We start from the raw sequence: 20840 nt of genomic DNA on the forward strand, positions 1-20840 counted from the left end.
AATAAAAATAAATTCTAAATTTATTTAACAATTCATTTTGTACCATTTCTGTTTTGTTCATTACAGTATAATCATAGAATCATTATGTTACACATGTAGATTATGTATTTTAATGAGTATTGTGACTCTTCCAGAACAAAGATTGGAGTATGCTGATTGCATAAGTGTTCTGTTTAAATTAGCTGGTCCTCTATTTATTTTATTTTCTAATTAAAGAATAAACATGAGATACTTTCAACAGGGTAGGGAGCACAATTTTAATAACAATTCATAAGGCTCTCAATATTTTTCTGCCTTTAACAAATTTATATGACCATAAATCACATCCTTGTTAGAACACCAAGGGACAGAGAAAAGAGATTCAAGGTGAATCAGTGAAAACAGTAAATGAGAAAAGTTTGAAAAATGAGATACATATATTGGTTTTGCTATAATTTATCTACCTAACGGATATTCCCACTAGTCAAAGCTGCGGCGGGTCAACTGCCAGATTACTCCTCATATTTATTCTCTGGAAAAAATGAGTTGATTAATCATAGCTAAATCAGTAAGGAAAAAGAAAATATAAAAAGCAACATTCAGGAGATATTTCAGTCAAGCTTTATGCTGTAACTTCGAACCCTAAAACCTGTGCACAGGTGGGCTCCTTCCAACATATGCAGTGACATAAATCCCCAGCAGTGAGTAGCAGACCTGTTTCTGACTAACTGTCAAAGCACTGTATCACTGAGATCTCCACAGCAAAGAGTGGAGAAATACCAGGAAACTTTCACAAAAGAACTTCAGATTGACTTGATAATTCCCATTTGTCACATTTACCATCTCAATCTGTTATTTTTTTTGTCTAGTGTCTTTCATATGTAATACTTTGTCAAAGGGAAAACTAGGTTGGAATATTTCAAATTTCAGTAAGCAACTACTTGACTGTTAGAGGTTCTTCAAGTGACCAAAATCCATTAAGAGCACCTGCCACCTCACACAGATTGACTATCGTGGTTATGCTGGAAAAAGTTGTTCCATGTAGCAGTAAATTCAAGACCACTGTGAACATCACTCAACTGATTCACCTTCAGTGACTTCACTGTGGAGCCCATAACAGGTTGGATAAATGAAAATGAAGAATATCATGGAGGAGGTTTCCCTGCTTAGAAACGTATGCTAAAGGATGTGTTAAATCTGCCTTGACAGAAACAAAAAGCAGATCTGACTGTGGTAATCCCAGAATGTTAAGGAATCTGAAGAAGTATTAAAAGAAACTGTCAGAATCTTTTTCTTTTCTCTTTCAAGAATTGGTTAGAAACTGATTCTGTGTACCCATGGGTTCTTGGCTCCTAATCCAGTTCCAGGTGATGTTCAAGGTGTCCTTGAAAAGACATAAATTTTTTAAATTTTCAGGTCAATTGAAAAGATAATTCAGCCAGCCCACGATGAAAAAACATTTTTCTTAGAAGGATATGACATATGCTAATGTTTCTTCTGCATTCAAGGAAAAGGTGGTAGAATGGAAGTTAGTCTCCTAAAGAAGTACAAATCTTCACCAACCAGAAATTCTTCAAACATTTGATGACATTTACAGTTCACATCTCTGGGTACCTAGCAAGGAGGTACACCATTCGAAACAAAACAAATTGATACTTTTCTTAAACAGACAAAACATAGATGTCTACCTGCATTGACTTTACATATTCACCATACATTAATGCAGCCAATTCACTTGACTTCACAGTGAACCTTTTCAGCAGGCAGAGCAATTCTCAGTAATTTAACTTTAACCTCAATGCCATCACTGACTCCCATTCTACAACACTTTGCGCTTCAAGAAAAGTGCTGATGACATTATGTTGTTGACACAATAGAAACAGATTTACGCATTGGAACTTCAACATGCAGGTACTTGTAAGGCAAAAAGAAATCTCATTTGAAAATATAAAATATGGGATTCAAGGAGTTTGAGATCAGTTTTGACAGTCAAGAGTTGTAGACAATGGAGCTTATCTTTTCCAACATACAATTTACTTGCAGTAGGAAGGGATGACTTTCTATTCTCAGCCAGACCATTTGTGCATGCAGTTCACAGGTAGTGCATGCCAGAGAAAATTATGAATGCCAGGTTGTCTGAATGAAAAGATTTTAAGTAGTTTCTAACTCCTAATAGCATCAGCCAACATAGAAGAGAAAAACTGGCTTTTACTCCAACCCAGAATTTTAAAGTAAAAACCAGGAAAAAGTACAACCTCTTTTCTTTAGAACAGAGTAACAGAGACATTGTCAGTTATCCCCAGTCTGTGCATCATATTTGAACAGCTGAATATATTCACTTACAAAAATTTAATCAGGTAAAATTTCATGCTGTGGTCGTAACAGAGTTTTTACTCAGTCTTTAAAGTATTTTAACTACAGATTTAGTCAAAGATATGACATACAGAAGGGGAATTTAGCATTCAGAAGAGCACTGTGTCCACAGAACCTACTTGTAAGTGGACGTAATAGGAGGAATAGCACTACTGAAATTCTGACATTCTTGAAAGCCTTATCCTGAAAGTTCTGGTTTCCGTCTTTAAAGTCAGAACTGAGCATTATGCTGTCAAAATGTAAACTGAAATTTTGTTGAAGGATTGTAATAATTGGGTTCATTTCTCTAAGTAGCTCATTTTCTTAACTCTTTCGTTGTTCCAATGTCTATTCCCAGCACCTGCAGGTCAGAAGTTGTATTATTTTGCCATTTCTTGAGAGGTTAAAAGAAATTGCTAACTTCCATAGAAGCATTTGTAAAGCAGGATTGTCAGCATACTCCCAGTTCAGAAAGATGAAAAGAAACAGAAAATAAAGCAAACCTACAGAACTCTGAATTATGGATCTTGATGATTACATTCTGCAGTATTTTCAGAGTGATGTCTATATAAGGACTTCAGAGGAAGTTTACATATAGGCTGCAATTTCATTTCAATTGTTTTTCTGCAAGGAAAATTTTACCTACCTACTCATATATCTAGGAAAATCATCTGCAAATTATTACAGTACATACAGAGCACTATTCTGACTTTTCTGATGTACACTCTTCATATGTTTTCCACGATACTTAAAACAAGTGACCCAGTCCAGCATTATGAACTACATACTTACTTTCCAAGCTCACATTTTATTTCAGGTAGGCTGGTTGGGCTTGCCTTCTCTACAATCAACCTCAATGCATACCAAAACTCTCCAACCACATCGGACTGGAATACGACACTAAAAACAGATACATAAGCTTAATATGACACAGCTTTTGTTCAGACAATTAAAAACACATACAGATTAAAATTCAGGAAAAACCTAATGAATTCAACACAGTGAATTCTCTAATTAGCTCCCACGTTTCCCCTAACACTTCTTGCTGGTATTTGGATTCAGCTACCAAAACTAATAATATTTAGAATTACTGATGCAACAAAATCTCTTCTTAATCTTTCCTAAATTCTAGCATTAAAAGTTGTTTATTCCTTAGGGTTTTTTGTTTGTTTTCTTTTATCAAAATTACAACAAATTTCAACTTAAAAGAGTAAACTTTAATTTCATTTCAGTGTCACAGAATTTTCTTCTTAGCCATTTTCAACCTAGAGAGCAAAGTAATAGAAATACTATACACTAATTTTAAAAAGGAAAACCTTTTCAAATCTAGTGATGAAAACTGAGGAATAGATATAGATACATTTCTATCAGCATGACAAAAGGATATGCTTCAAGGGAATATTCAATATACTGTTTTGATGTACAATCAAAAGTTGTCATGACTGAAAATTGCTTGCTGCTAGGTCAGATATGTACAGCAATATATTTTTGTGACAGACATTCTAAAACAGTTCTTTCCTACTGCAGAATTACTCTTCTATTTCTTGGGGGTTTTTTGAGTAGCAGAGTTATAATCACATTAAAACAAAGCACTGGAAGCATATAAGAACTTACAAAAAAAAGCACTGTGCAAAACCATGACCCATTAAGGATTTCTTTTTCTAAATGATAGATAACTATGTATATTCCATGACTTTATTGTTCCAGACAATTCTCTGCACCAACAGAGCTTTCAAAGTAAGCATAAAAGAGCTTAGGAAAGAATGAACTATTTGAAGTGGTACACCAGCCACAGTCACTTTTCAAACAGTTCTTCCCAGTTGCTAACATAGCAAAGGAAACAGAGCATGGTTTCAGAAACACCAGGCAGTAGTGTGGATGTAATGTGGAAGTATCTCTGTCCAGCTGTAACTGCAGAACTTGGGAGCTATTGCAATTTAAAGGAGTTATTAGACACTTTTCTAGAACCATACTGCATAACTGTACTGAGTGTGTCCGGGTGTGCTTTATGTTGTCTTTGCACGTATCCCCCTAAGGCCCAGCCTACCACTCAGCTGAGCCCAAAGTTTTGCCAGTTAAAACAAAATCTTTATTTTATTCTTTGGAAGTTCTGCACTTAAAAATACCAGAAATATTATCTGGTATGAAGGAAAATGAGGTCTATTCTCATTTCAGCATCAGAATGCACAATTTCTATAAATTCTCACAGAAAAAAGAAGATACTAGAGTGATAATAGTACTCATTTTTATAAAACAGTATTGCATGAAAGCTATAAGGCTCAGTGGCACCCGCCATTATTCTGATCTTTGGAAAAATCAATACAAGCAAATAGAATAAAACTCTGAATGGATTTTGACTTTGTAAATATTGAAACTTTCAACACTGGTCGTCTGTCTCTGCCCTCCTCTTAAATCACTACCCACCCTCTTCTCCATCTCCATATTTTTGCCAGTCAATTGAGATAATTGAAAACCAGGGAACTGCTTTTCAATGACCCCTTCAACTAAATAATGCTTTGGTGACCAAACTCCAACAAAATAAGCATTGCAATTCTGCATTGTTCAATTACTTGCTGAACTGGTTTGGCTGAAACTAAGACAAAGAGGTCATCTGTCTTTATATTGCTAATTATCATACCTGCATGCTTTCATTGGGATTTTTAATGTTATGAAAAATTTGTAATTTAAAACCTCTCCATATTCATTTAGTAGATCATTGTTAATTAATGGAAGATTATGAAGGCAAATGGATTTAAGTGAAGACTGTTATAGGTTTCTTCACCAGGTTTTAGTTATGTTGTTATAATTTCATTCCTTCTCAGAAAAAAAAATGAAATTTTGTTATTCCCTTTACAGAACTTACAAACTTACAAAACTAGCAATTCATCTGAAATTTTCAGAGGGGGCTTCTAATACTAAGTAAGTTTCTAGAACATTGTTCACTAAATTCTAGTGAACTAGAATAACAAGTGTTATTCTACTGCCTATCAATAATGTATCTCCCTTCAGAGGAAAAGTGTTGTTTGGGATACAATATATTTAAAGTTGGAAATTTTCTTAATTCTATTTATTACCTTTTGTGAGTTTTTTTAGGGCAATATCTGCATCGAGTGACTGAGGTTTCAGTGAAAGTAGCTCTTTATTAGTAAAACAGCCATAATCACAAATATCAAAACTTCACAACCCACCTTCCATAGGAAAGGCCAAGAGAAACTGGTGAAAACTCCAGGTGATAAAAATACGTTTGTTTGGGCATAAGAGCGAAAGCGTTTGGGCCATGAAGGCCTGGATTGTCCAGCACCACAGTGATCTCAAGCCTTTCATCTGTAGGATTAGTGATGGGAATATTAATTCCAACGGAATCCTAGAAAGAAAAAAAAATAAAAACCAAAACACCCCAAATTAATTATGAGCCATTACATGTAAAAGATATTTCACAAACAAGTGTAAGAGGCTTAATCTTCATTTACATTTATGCAAATCCAGGCTGCGCCTTTGTCTGATGCCTGAAGTAACCCAAAAAAAGACAAGTTGCAGCAAGAAACATTTCAGACAACCTTCAAATTGTAAACTCTTTAATTCCATAAACAAGGAATAGTTTAAGTCTTCTTGGCTAGTCTCCATTCTAACAAGCTTCTTCACCTTCCAGGACACGGCCAAGGCTTGCAAAAATACACTTTTCAAGCTCACCTGCTGTAATCCCAACCAGGTAAAAACTCCAAGTTGCCTCCCAACAGCCAAGCACAGACAATTGAAAATCTCCACTTTGCAAGCTGGCAAACTATTCAGGCTGAATTCTGCAGGATCTGTTCATCTTAATTTATATGTTACTTCATAACACTTGAGATTAAAATAACACCATCACAATAAATATTCCTTCTCTCACTCTGTTGGGCCCTTTCCCTCACTGGTCATCTCCATATCTTTGTTTAAAGTGTATGAACACTTCAGGAAAGGGTCGTCTTTCCTTGACCATCTGGAAAACATGGATACTATTAAAGATGCATATAAAATTCCAATTACTATAATAAAAGAAGCCAAAGCATGGCCTCATTAGATAAATATGTACACTTTAAATGTGGAAAATCTTTAATATGAGCAGGAATTGGGCAGGAGCAGCTCACTGTGCACAGCTCCTACATTTCAGCAGGGTTCAACTGGCCCCCTTATTCACTGTAATGTTAAAAATAGTGTAAATTCATTTTATGTACCCTTTGTGTGCAAATATCAATAAACTTTACAAAAAAACACACTTTAAACAGGCCAGATGGAATATATTAATGAAGAACACTGCGATAATCCAGGAGGCATACCTATAATTCTCTTCACATGTACAGATACACGTATGTTCTGTTCATATATATTCATCTATAGAAAATAGGCAAAATACAAAAAGAAAGAAATGTATTTATTTCTCTGTACCTATATTTCTGTCTATCCCTATTTTGATCTCTTTCCTTTGCTCTAACCAAGCAGTTGATTTCAAAATGCATGGGTTTGGGATTTTTTTTAACGTATAGTGATTTGTTTCTCACAGCACAATTTTTCTATGTACATTTTTGTAAAAAGTAAATAATTCAAATTGTAATATGAGGAGGAAAAGATAAAATATCTATTAAAAATAATAATACAATAAAAAATGAATATGAAATACTTTTATGACCCCACATGGAGCTGCCTTACACTGCTCTAAGTCTACCTATGATTTCGTAAATTTATATATATTTACATTTATAGACAATGACTACTGGAACATACATAAAACACATTTAATGTTCTACAGATGGCAAGATTATACCAACAATTTAAATCATTTAAGCACCTTGCATCAGTAAAATGGGATTTAAATTTGCCATAAAATACTTTAAAGCTCAGATTAATAGTTTTTACTGGTGTAAACAAGTTTCTAAATCTATCTACCATTTTATTGCTAAAAGCTTCATAACAATTTTATAGTAAAACATCTAGATGCTGTGTTGAAGAAATACTTTTATAGTAAAAAGGAAATATTGGGCAGCTGATTTAGGGAAAAAGCAGTAACTATCAAAGAAATCTTTGTAATCTTGTACAGAAAGGAAATTTTATATTGCCAGTGTTTGCAAAATGTAAAACAGTGTTCTCTTGACACTATAAAGGAATGCCTAAGATTATGTACTTCCCTGGAATTTTACTGGAATTGCCATACACATTTCAAAGATCTGCTATTTCACAGATGGCAATAAGAGTAGATGTATATTTATCAGTAGAATTTATATATATATTTTACATTTCTAGACCTTAATGGATTTTTATGGAGGTATAGTACCAGAATAAATAAAAAACCACCCATGCAATTGCTAAGAGAATTATTTTTCTTGAAAGTACCATTTAATCAGAAAGAATGACAAGGACTAACATCATAGGTAAGTTCCAAACACATTTATATTCATTAATTTAGTTCCACATTTCAGTGTTGTGGGTTTTATAAACATTTGACAAAGAAAAAAATGTGAAAGTTGAAAAAAGAAGAGAATTAATTTCTTTTCTCAAACTGTTTCTGGTAACAAGATTTCCAGTGCCCAAGATTGAGCACTTTTGTGCAACATGTCGTATTATTATTCCTTTACAACTTTCAGTGCCCCACTTCTTGTCTTGTGCAGGTAATTTGAAATAATCTCATGAGGTAAAACAAAATGAAACGTAAATGTCAGATAACATTTATTCTCTGTGGAACTTCAAAAAACAATTGACTGCTTACATTTCATCCTACACTAATAGCCTAAGTCTATGCATAGCTGTAATACTCTGTAAAGCAGACTTTGTTTCAAAAGATGCTCACAATCAACAACTGATCACTTATGATATTATATGTGTTTTCTGAAATATTTTCGTGACATAGTTTATAACGAATATTTTCTCATCATTCCTTCCTCTATAACATTCCTTGAGCAACTGTACCTTAATTATTTAAGTCCATAACATGCAATTTTACATTTTGTTAGTGTACACCACACCAAACTATCAAATAATCTCTTCTAAGTTCAACAAGATAATTTACAGAAAGATGGGCACATTCTACAATGACTGTGCATAACAACTCTCTGTGTTCCAATTTCAGTAATAATCCTATTCTAACCATCAGCAGGTGTCAATAAAAGCACTACCTAGCCAAAGCATCTAAGAGACTAACTCCAGTTCTTATGCTTTACAGGAGTTGTTTTCAATTAAAATACAGTTTCATTAAGGTGATGAAATTAATTTCACATTGTAGCTTTTTCAATCCATAGACCTGGAGGTGAAAACAACTGTATTTGCTCCCGAGTTTGCAAGACTATTGCTATAGAAGCAAATTTTCATTTCAAGTCAGGTTAAGCACCAAGAAAGTTATTTTTATAGGCCTGGTGAGATAATGCAACAGAAATTTTTCCCTTTGCAGGTCTTTGACCAAATCACTGTTCTTCTAACAGTAATGAGTGCTTTCTTTCTCTGTGCCTCACCTGATGACAAGCAGGAATGTTGCTACTGAACTTGGTATGGTGGCAATACTACTGAAAAAAGAGATCTTGGCCTTCTCTCTTCTCTCAAAATGATCAGAGCTTACAACCATCAGTGTGTCTATATGTCAGTAGTAGGAGTTAAGATAGAGCCTCCTGGTTTATTCTCATCATTACTCATTTCTGTTTCTTGGAACAAAAGAGGCTCAAGTGAGTTGAACAGCAGAGTTGACGACAGAGTTTCAGGGTCATGCTGAACATAACTCAGTCCAGTTTGGTCAAACCACTTTTAGAAATCAGTATTGGCTCTTGAACTGATTGATGCAACGTGCCTCCAAGACACACCTCACCTCATCACTTCTCTCCACACACACTTCTAACCCAGGCACACACATCTGCACTCAGCTGGGCCTTTCCCACCTTGATCATTCAGACACAGGGAAGTCCCAACCTCCTATTTCTTGAGGGGTGAGTCCTTCAAGATTCCTCATCACTCCTAAGTCAATGGAGGAGATCTCTGTGAAGTGGACCACCTCCATCACTGTACAAGCTCCTTTTTCTTTTTTTACCCTCTATGTGAAGTAAATTAATTGCCAAGATAGCCCTCTCCTTTCCAGGCAGGGTTATGAGGACAGAGAACCTCAGCAATGCCATTATTTCAATACTTTATTTACCCGTTTTACTTGGCATATTTTGCCTTACAAAAATATCAGCTTTCAAAAAGGCACCAACTGTTCATCAGCAGCGAAGTCTATCAGAACAGCAAATTGAACTGCTTGAAATCTAGGACTAAACACCTTAAGCAAATTATATATTTGTAAAACTTGCTTAGTAAGGAATCCATTCTTATTACTATTGCAGTACAGGAAACTAAGTAGAAGGAAAAAATGTGCACAGGATATTTAATATCAGAGGCTAATAGGGCAATGAGTTTCAGGCTTGAATTTACATATAAATTTACATAGAAAAATCAGGCCAAATTGAATTTCTTTTAGCTGAAATGTGCATTAGTGCCTAAGTAATAATGCCCTAAAACAGAATACAGAGATGATTATTTCTTAAGTTATTACAATAATTCTAAGACCACTGACTAAAAATTACTACACTGTTAACCTCTTAATGGGGACCAGACATGGTACCACGCAAACAAACTGGGAAAACAATGCAAGAGATGATTGCAAAAAACATTTTTCTGAAATGGGAGTAAAGGAGAGGACTGAAAAAGCATTATATTCTGTGACTGAAGCTATCTATAGCATCCTCAGCTCCACCAAAAGAAAACATGCACATTGAAAAACATATACCAAACTGATATGGCAATAATTTGTAAGACATATAGGAAAAGCTAATGAACTAAATAATATGCACATTTACAGACTTCCATGCAAATATAGGCAGAAGAAATTGTGCCAAAGATGAGCTGAATTCTAAGACAAACGTTATATTAAGATAACTATTAAAAATATACCTGACAAGGGATACAGACTGACTCAAAATAAAATTAATATCCCAAATTCCCACAACTGAGAAAGTAATAACTATGCTTACATCTTAATGAATATTTCTTTGAATTTGAAATCAAAAAAACCTCTGAGTCCATAGAGGCTGAAGCTCAATAACTCTTCACCCTCCTGAGACCACAGACAGATTTCTTTTTCAGATCCAGCACTGTTAGAAGAAGAAATTATCAATTACAGCTACTTTTTGCCAACCTCAATACAGAAAGTTGGAACTTTCAGGGATCAGCTCAGTTGTCTAAGCCACCACATAGGGTAACCTGGCTTATCAAAGCTGAATTGGCTTAGAGAGGCCTACTAAAAAAGTATAAGTTAATCTTGTCCATTATGAGAATCAATGGGGAAGTCACAGAATCACAGAATGGTTTGGGTTGGAAGAGACCTTGGAGATCACCTAGTTCCAAAACCCTGCCATGAGCAGGGTCATCTTCCACTTCACCAGGTTGCTCAGAGCTCCATCCAACCTGGCCTTGAAAACTTGCAGACACAGAGCACCCACTACTCTGGCAAACCCATATCAGTGCCTCACCACACTCACAGCAAAGAACTTCCTACTGATATCTAATCTAAATCTTTCAGTCTGAAGCCATTCTGCCTCGTCCTGTCACTCCAGGCTCTTGTAGAAAGTCTCTCTCCATCTTTCTCGTAGGCTCCCTTCATGCACTGGAAGGCCACAATTAGGTGACCCCAAAGCCTTCTCTTTTCCAGGCAGAAAAATCCCAGTTCTCTCAACCTTTTCTCACAGGAGATGTGCTTCATCCTTCTAATCATCTCAGTGGCCTCCTCTGGACTCGCTCCAACAGGTCAATGTCCTTTCTTGTGATGGGACCCCAGAGCTGGATGTAGCACTCCAGATGGGATCTCATCAGAGCAGAGTAAAGGGGTAGAATCACCTCCCTCAACCTGCAGCCCACACTTCTTTGGATGCAGCCCAGGATATGCTTGGCTTTCTGGGCTGCAGAAAGCTGGGCTGCTTCTGATATCTGCCACTGAATTAATGTGCAAGATTTAGTTCCTGAACTAATTCTATTGGTCCACATAATGCTACAACAGTTAATTTATTAAACCTATTAGATTAATACTGGATTAATACTTAGATTAACTGTCCTGGATTGAAAATTTCATGTGGTGAGGTTAGAAGGCTCCATCTTGTTTGAAATTACAAACATGACAAATACTATGTCAGTGAAACGCTGAGTATCAGCTCAGTCAGAACAGACCAGGAAAAGGCAGTGACCAGCACCACCCATATTCCAGTGCTTCAAAGACTTTCAGAAATACTTGGTAAAAATAAACTTACAACCACCTAGCAGAATCTAATGGTTGTACAGTAGAATACCAACAACAACTAATTATTATAATACTTCCATCAACTTTAATGACTGCTGCTAAATGTGGAAGCACATATTCCACTGTGTGCCTCTACTCTCAGCTCATACTGGTATGAGCTAACTAAAAGTACTTCATTTTTTAAAACTAGTAGCTAACTCCAAAAATACCTCATTTTTTGAATTTTTATGACTGTACTAATGAGGTAATTTACATCTCAGCTACACCACCTACCATCAAGTTACTCAATCAGCAGAGGTAAAATGCTAATTAATTTGACTGTTTTAGATCTTGCACCTACTGCGACTCTTCTCATTCTGTTGGCCTAAAAGTAGAATTTTAAGGAGTCATTTCTTCACAATTTAAAAGACCTGTACCATAATTATCACTGCTACAAAATATATAGAGGTAGAGAAAATTCTAAACAAAACTGAAATTGTCAAGGTTTCTACTGAGAATAACTTTTTCTCCTGAATTTTCTAAGAGTAGAAAATTACAAATAAGTTCATATTGACAGGTAAAATGTCTCTAGACAAAACCTTTCTCTCTCAAATTCTAGCATTTGTTTCTTTAAATCCAACTTTTATTTTTGGCATATCTCTGCAGTCTCAGGAGCCAGAGAGTATTGTAATGCAAAGAGAACTTTTTAAATGTTCATAGCTTTTCTGAAAACAGAAATATATATAAATCTAAAGGAACAATCTCTAAGAGTTATCTAGTTCTATGCCTTACTATGACTTATAAGATCAGATAAACTTTGAAAACAGCTTTATTGTTAGTTGCTCCAAGAAAAGTTAACTTTTAAGTCCTTGAAGTTTGCTCACATATTACCATCTCACACAAAACAATAAATGCTGCATTATTAATTTTGATTTCTATATGTGACATGCTAGAGGTATATTCAATCTGTCCTACACATTCCCTTAGTATTTACTCTACAAAAGTAATGCCAGCTCACTACATCACAAACATTGTATATTAATAATATTAACATCAAAATATATTTTTTTCTTGACTAATATCTGTTCCTAGAATCTCTGAAAGAGCAAAAATTAGAGCAGTCTGAAGCAAGGCCCACACTTGCACTTCTCTGGGTCTCTATGCAGTATGACTAATTCTGCTGACAACCAGAAAGCAGCTTCTCCCTCTGCATAGGGAAGATGCTAAAGAAAGTGTTTCTTAGAGAATCATGGATTTATGAGCGAGTATAAAGCTCTTTAAATACTGATCTCTCCACATTCCTGTGTGTTCAGTTTTGAGTACCTGGCAGATCACCTTGTGAGGGAAAGGACTGCGATTACAATTACGTGAAATAAATATTTTTTTGGTGTATCCATGTATCTGGACATGAGCCATTACATCATCCTCTAACTGCTAAACAGTAAAAGGTATCCTCCTGAGATTTCAATTTAAAAAATATCAATTTCTGAATTGTTATATTCATCCTACAGTCACGTTCTGCTGTGTGGGGATCCCACACAACAGATTGTTGCATTAATTTTTAGAGACTGTCAAAACCGAGAAGGTTTGAAGGTTGGAAACAGTAATGGAAACACCCTGCCTATTCTTAGAGCTGTGTGTAAACATCAACACTGTGCCAGTGACCTTCTAAAACCACCACTGAATAGCTCAGAACCAGTGCAATAGTTGCACTAGTCTGGGAGCCATTAAAAATAGCAACAGGAGCACAAGCTCCAACTCAGGGAAGTGCAAATGGACAACATATGTTTCAGAGATATATTACCATCTTCTGGGTACTCATGTGGTTCTCGGGGACTTGAGAGAGAGAGGAAAAAAAGGAAATATTTGGCAGAGAATAGACAAAGCTGTTGTCTCCTCACTTATGTGGAAACCAAACTCAATCCCTTCCAGGCATTTCGTTTTATTAAAGCAGAAACTAATAATTCACTGTTCAAAACAGACCTTCCCCTCTGGCTTATCTCCTGTTCTACAGATCCTGCTTAGAGCTCACATATTAGATATTTCCTCTCCAGACAGCAAATGCTACTTTTCAAATATCTGGATGGATCAAAAAAGTCTCTTGACTCAGTGAACCAGCGATATACACTTAGAATTTTCTCCAGGAAACAGACAACTGCTAATGAGCAAGGGTGCTCAAAGCAATAACTGTCAGCCTTTTAGACATTTTACATAAAAACTTAAGAATCAGCTTCCTTCTTGATCTCTACATTCAATGTGAATAAATCCATTAGAATATTTGCAAGACAAAGTAACTATTGCAGTCCATTTTTCTAAGCAATCTGAGATAAGGACCATGAATTTCTCAGCCTAAATTATGCCTCTGTACTACAGTTCCCCATTAGGAAATACATAGTAAACACCAAAGTAAAACAAAGTAACCATTTTTTAAATTGTAAATTGTTACAATGTTGTCAATGGTTGTGGATATTAATAATTATCATTTGGTAAAATTAAAAAATATGGTTGTTTTCTCTGCATTTAGAACTAAAAATACCTGCAAGCGTGAGAACAATTTGTGATAACTGGAAGTGTTATTTAATTAATGGATAATGAACACTAACTAACAATTTCTAAGATTTCAGTTTCAATGATTTTCATCTACCTTTATACCAGGAATTCAAATCCAGCAGCAAATTTATTTTTAAAAGGCTGAAGAACAGTTTTCAGAGAGTAACAGACAGTGGTCCCTCCTTCCTAGTGAGAATGATAATTAAGGAAGTACCATAGATATGTTCATATTGTCACAATTACACAGTCATACCATACTCTGATTTAAATAGAGGAGGAAAGATCTGGATTCCTTTTTCAGTAAGCCAAACCATCTAAAATAGGTAGGGTTTTAGCCTAAAGTAAAAACATCAAAGAAAACTGTATAACTTAAAACAAGTAATTCCTGATTTAATGACATTTTTCAAAATTCAGGATGGCATCTGTTTTAAAATCAAAATCTTAATCAACTATTTTTATATACTTAAAGTTTCTGATTCTTATGTTGTATGAAAATATTTGTATGCCTGAATAAACTCATTGCTCCTTGTAATGATGACATTTAATTATCAATTGCTGTTTCAGAAGCTGTGCATACAGTCCATAGAAATCCAGCAGAAAAGAACTACCAGCTGCTTCAACCCACGTTCTACAGATGGGCAACTATAAAATAGTATTTGAATTTCACTCAAGAACTTTTAAGCAGTATTCTGATTGTGGGAACACAGCAATACTATTTGGGAGAAGCGGGGATATTGCTAGATTTTGTGAGAAGTGTAGTATCCTTGCCAAAATAGTATTAAGTAAAATACATGTTTTCCTATTATACAGGTGAACAACATTTATAGGAGTGGAATGAATAATTAGGATCCTTTTTTTTCTTCATGTTACACAGGGAAAGCAGTGAGTTCTCACAAATTCACTAATCACTGCAGAGAATACCAGTGGCAGTACCACCAATTTTCTTGGCAACTCCAAAAAATGGCAGGACAGGTTTGAAAGTTAGACTTCCACAGAAAAATTCACACATCATCATTTGTAAGATCCTCAAAGCATGGTTTAATAATTTATACTTAATTACATCTTTTGAGAAATTCTCACTGTTGTTTTTCGGGTTCCTCTCACTATTGTTTACAAAAAAACCCAAGAACACCACAAAAAAAACCCCAACCCAACCCTACAGAGTGTATATACAACAATGTTTTGTCTTGAGCTAAAAATCTAGCATAAGTTCCTAGCACTGGTTAGAAAGACAATTATTACAGAGGTATATCCACGGTATAGAGTTCAAACATTAACTTTTCCTTTCAGTAATATTACTTTATTACCTAATCCACTAAATTGCACAATCTGTATTTCAGATACTATCAGTGGGCAAATTTTTTTTAAAAGGAACTTTTTTCCATGGAATTGTTGTATTTAATGGTTGAGAAAAAAACCCTCTTATTTTGATTCCTAAGCCATGGGAGGAGCAACAGCAGTTATGAACTAAGTAACACAGTAGTTTTATTTTACAAGGCTACTCTCTTTCTTCACTAGACAGTTATTTTTCATAGATATGACCACTTACTGAGATGAAACATCCCCTCTAATTACTTGATTTAGACCTAACCTCACATTTTTGTTCAATGGCAGTTAGTGACAGTTCAGCTGTCATTTTGTGATCTACATTAGCTCCCTGTCACTATATCACAGAACTGATTCATGCATCCGTAGGGATGAGAGGAGGGGGTTGGCAGCTGCTACATATTTATCAAAAATTTTCACTCACTTTTTAACATTTCTAATAATTTAGCTTTTTTTTTTTTTAATGAGCTATACAAATATGTTCTGGTCTGAATTATTTGCCAAACTGCTATTTAGGGGGATTAATAATTACTGCCTTCTCAAATTTGTTTTTCCTTCCACCAACCATATTGCCATGGTTCTTTTACAGTGATACTTTTTATGCTAGCAATTGTCATGAAATCATATGATAAAAATTGATCTTAGGGCATGATTCATAACTTCAGGTTATTCAATTTCTGAGAACGTAATCCAAGTATGAGCCATATGTAACAATATTCAGACTACAGTTCAGTTTAGGACTTAGGAAAATTTAATGCACCACAGCTATGAAAACAATGTGCCACTGCCTTCAACTGCCAAGTTACATAATTACAAAATATCCTTAATTATATGCTTTTTACTTTTAAATAAATAATGAAAAAATTAATAAGGGAAACACTGGTAATTTAGGTTCTAAGTTGGTTCTGCTTTAACAGTAGTGGTATTTCTAATAAGCTCTCTATATTTGTGGACTGACATAATTCAGTTACCACAAAATGCAAATTCCTGTTAGAATAAACATGATGCAGTCTTTTTTTGAAGACTTGAAGAGTCACAAAGATTTGGGTGCTATGGTCTGTCCATATTAGCATGTAGTGAGACACAGAAGGAGGAGCCATGTAAAGCAAAGCAGTTGCAGTGAGGATTCAGAATCCACACTGTGCAAGTGCCCGTGAATATTTTTCTTATGAGTAGTTCTATTTCACTCTCATGAACTTAAACACCCACCAGTGGTTGAAGAACATTAGATGAGCACATGAAAAATATTTTCCAGTTAAATTACATCCAAAACAAATTGATTACATGCACTCCAGGACTGCTGTGTAATACAAACAAAGGAGTAGTAAGTGGGAACAGTCAGTAGAGACACCCAAAAAATGTTCTTGCCATGTAGTGACAGGTTAACACAGATTCATCAGGCCTTGTGGGTTCCCTTCAAGTAATTAAACAGAAGAAGTTTAAGGTCTCATTTATGAGATGTCTTACTGTTGTGGCTCAGTGTAAAACAACTATGGATTTAAAACAGACTGACATCTCCCATTCATGGGTTCTACTTCTGCAGTCCCCAAAGCATGACTCCCAAGTACTAAAGACCTGTCAAGAATTTTGAGGGGACTATTCCTTAAGCCAATATATCCCATGAGAAGAAAAATATCATTGAGTTGGAAAGGGTGCTACTTCTGATCTACAGCTTATAAATCCATTAGAATGTAAAATCAATTCTGCACGAGAAGAGTTTAAGGAGTATCACAGAATTGTTTGGGTTGGATAGGACCTTAAAGATCATCTCATTCCAACCTACCTGCCATGAGAAGGGACACCTTCCACTAGACCAGATTGCTCAAAACCCCATCTAATCTGGTCATAAACAGGGATGGGGCATCCACAGCTTCTCTGGGCAACCTGTTCCAGTGCCTTAACATCCTCACGGTAAAGAATTTTTTCCTTACATCTCATCTAAGCCTACCCTCCTTCAGTTTGAAGTCATTACCCCTTGACTAACCACTACAAGCCCTTGTCTTAAGTCCCTCTCTAGTTCTCTTGTAGCTCCCTTTAAGTACTGGAAGGCTGCTGGAACCCCAGCTCTCTCAGTTTGTCCTTACAGGGAAGGTGCTCCAGCTCTCTGATCACTTTTGTGGCCTCCTCTCGACTCTCTCCAACATGTTCACATTCTTCATAGTTTGGGGGCCCCAGAGCTGGACACAGCACTCCAGGTGAGGTCTCACCAGAGTGGAGTAGAGGGGCAGAATCCTCTCTCTGGATCTGCTGCCCACACTGCTTGTGATGCAGCCCAGGACACGTTTGGCTTTGTGGGCTGTGAGTGCACATTGCCAGGTCTCATCCACCGATTCCCCCAGGTCCTTCTCCTCAGGTTTGCTCTCAGTCCATTACCTTCCCAGCCTGTATTTGTTCTTAGGATTGCCCAGACCCAGGTGCAGGACCTTGCACTTGGCCTTTTGAACTTCATGAGGTTTGCACATGCAATTCTTAGAATTCAAAATGAATTTGAAAAGCTTTACCCAGTTTCACCCAGCCTGTGCTATCTAGATGTTGCTAAGAGTAAAACTCACATAACTATTAAAATGTACTTTAGAATTGTTTTTAAAGTAAAATATACATTTGAAAGTACACTTCTGCATCCTATATCACCTCCACTGTTACAGGTTTTTTCCATGCCTTTGAGATTTATTGGGCTGGTCTAGACAAGACAAAATGAAATAAAAATATGTTAATGATTTCATAAAAGAAAAAATGAATGAATTCCTGAGCAGACAATTATCACAAGAGGGTACTGTTGCAAAGCAGTTTAAATTTAGTAGTAGAATGGCTAAGGCTTAAGTAAGAGGGTAGGCCTAGAAAGCAACACTTTACAGTAGTGAGTTAAGCAGCAGCCTTGTTCGTGGGAATAGAATGTACTGAAGAAGTAGAAACAATAATCAAAAGATTTAGTCAAGCATGTACGTAACGATTTGTACCTTAGATGTGGTAAGGGTCTGTTAAACAGTTTCTAGGGGGGTAAGACAACTTAAGCAGATTTATGATTAGAGTAGATGATTGTTAATTGTTATAAACTACTGCACCTGGTTTGCTATAGAAACTGTAATTGTTTTAGCCGTGAGAATACATGTAAACTTGTTTGTGTATAACAGCTGAACTGAGAACGAGGGTCGTCGGAATCCTGACTTGGGGCGTTAGCCCGCAGGTTCCCGGGGCCCCGAATAAAGCACCCATAAACCGGCACTTTGTTGGTTTGTGTCTTTGTTTACGGGCAACAGTTTTGGCGACCCAGATGGGACTCCGGGGGTAGCTGGGCGGCTCACGAGCTGATCCACTCCATGCCGGCAACCAGGTGATTTCTGGGGAGACATCGACCCGTGCCCGACCCGCGCCCGCCGGACGACCCTCTAGGTAAGCCCGAAGGTGCTTTATTCTTTTAGGTTTGTTGTTTGGGAGCCTGCCTATAAGACGGGATAGTGAGTGTCCCGCTGGGTTGGGCTAAAGGTACCTTGGTTGGGAAGCCTAGGCGCTGGTCGTAAGACGCAGTGAAAGCTGCGCGGTACCAGCACTCGCCTCTCAGAGGGAGAATCGGCGAGTTGGTTTTGGTTTTGGTTTTGTTCTGGTTTTGGTTATGTTACTGGTTTATATTGTTGTGTTATCGTGCTGGTCGTTAAAAGTATTGTTTTGTGTTGTTGTGTTATTGTGAATTTGATGAATTTAGATTGTGGTGTGTGTGTGAGCCAGTAGCAAGCATGATGTCATTTAAAACCTTTAGAGCACTATCCTGCACAGAAAAAGATATCCCTAGCGATTCTCCGCTTGGTTGCTTGTTAAAACATTGGAAGGAAGGAAATTTTGGACAAGAGTTAAGCAAGAAACAGTTGATTGATTATTGTAATAATGTATGGCCTCAATATGAAACAGGAGGAATGCAGTGGCCCAGAAATGGATCACTGACTTTGGAAATTATAACCCCTTTGATGCGATATTTACGAGAGAATGAGAAGTGGGATGAAATACCGTATCTGGATTTGTTTTATTATTTAGAACAAAACACTGAATGGCAAAAGGAATGTGGTATCTTAGTGTTGAAAGAACTGGAACTGGAGGATGATAAATGTAAGAAATGTCAAGAGCGGAGTATAAAGATATTGAAAGGATTGGATGATAAACATGAGCGGAAAATACGGTTTTCAGAACCAGAGGAGGATGTGTCTTTGTTAGTCTCCCCCGGAGTAACTCCAAGTGCACCCCCGAGAAATAGTCTCCCTTCACGTGCAAGGGCACAATCACACACCATGCCCCCGTTAGAATCATCCTCGGATGAGGAAGAAACAGGGGGGCGGGAATGTGACAGAACTCCTCTAGCAGAACGGACTCGGAGAGGGCGAAGGGAGAGGGAAAGAAGACGGGGAGGGGGGAGGGAGACAGACGTTTCGCTCTCACCCCCTAGATTGATGGCTCCCTTGCGAGAAGTGGTTGGAGCAGGCAGGGGAAAAATCATGATAAAAGTTCCTTTTTCGCCTAATGATTTACTAATTTGGAAACAGTCAGCTGGGACATATAGAGAAAATCCTGAGCGGGTGGCTCGTGTTATAAAAATGGTTATAAAAACACAAGACCCGGACTGGAATGATTTACAGGTATTAATAGATACAATTTTAGATTCAACAGAAAAAGAAATGGTATTAAAGGTGATGGTGGAGAGAGCAAAGGAAAGGATTCGTACCCTGCCCCGGGCAGCACGGGGGACGGTAAACGATTTTGTACCGCGGGAGGATCCCGACTGGGACGCTAATAACCCCGCAGATTATAAAAAGTTAAAAATTTACCAGGAATTATTGGTAGAGGGAGTACGATGTGGCATTCCAAAAACGTTGAATTGGTCTAAGTTATATTCAGTAATGCAAGATAAGACTGAGTCCCCTTCTGCCTTTTTAGAAAGGCTAAAGGAAACAGCTAGGAAGTATACAGACTTAGATGTTGAAGACGAGTCTGGAAAATTACAATTAGCATTGATCTTTATGGGACAATCACAAGAATATATTAGAAAGAAATTTCAAAAACTGGAAGGGAGAGAAACAAGAGATTTAGAGAAATTGTTAGAAGTGGCTTGGAAAGCATATAACAATCGGGAAAAGGAAAGTACTAAGAAACAACAAGCGAGCTTGTTGGCGCTTTTACAAGCTTCAGGAGAGAACAATGGGGTCGGTAGTAGGGAAAGGGGACGTGGCAGAAGGGGAAGGGGAGGAATGGGTAGAGGATTTAACAATCAGTCGGGATTTGGAAATCAATATGGGGGAGGACGTGGTAGAATAGGACCAAATCAGTGTGCTCTTTGTAAAGGACAAGGACATTGGAAAAACGAATGCCCATTAAATGCTGGAAATGGAAT

At 36.7% G+C, this 20840-nt stretch overlaps 1 protein-coding gene across 4 annotated transcripts in view; it reads right to left on the reverse strand.

The window, feature by feature from the left end:
- Window positions 1–20840, reverse strand: part of CFAP47 (cilia and flagella associated protein 47) — a 287854-nt gene that overhangs the window by 81890 nt on the left and 185124 nt on the right. For all 4 annotated transcript variants that reach the window (XR_007908382.1, XM_051811713.1, XM_051811714.1 and 1 more), the window contains exons 52-53: window positions 5520–5695; window positions 3124–3231 (exon numbers count right to left, since the gene is read on the reverse strand). Coding sequence is in view for 3 of the 4 variants with exons in the window: in XM_051811713.1 (XP_051667673.1) it covers window positions 3124–3231; window positions 5520–5695 (284 nt within the window). In the remaining variant the exon portion in view is untranslated. The remainder of the gene's footprint in view (window positions 1–3123; window positions 3232–5519; window positions 5696–20840) is intronic.

The sequence above is a fragment of the Manacus candei genome, unplaced genomic scaffold (genome assembly GCF_025592945.1).
Source record: "Manacus candei isolate 608988 ecotype Guabito, Panama unplaced genomic scaffold, ASM2559294v1 h1tg000083l, whole genome shotgun sequence".
Lineage (NCBI taxonomy): Eukaryota > Metazoa > Chordata > Aves > Passeriformes > Pipridae > Manacus > Manacus candei.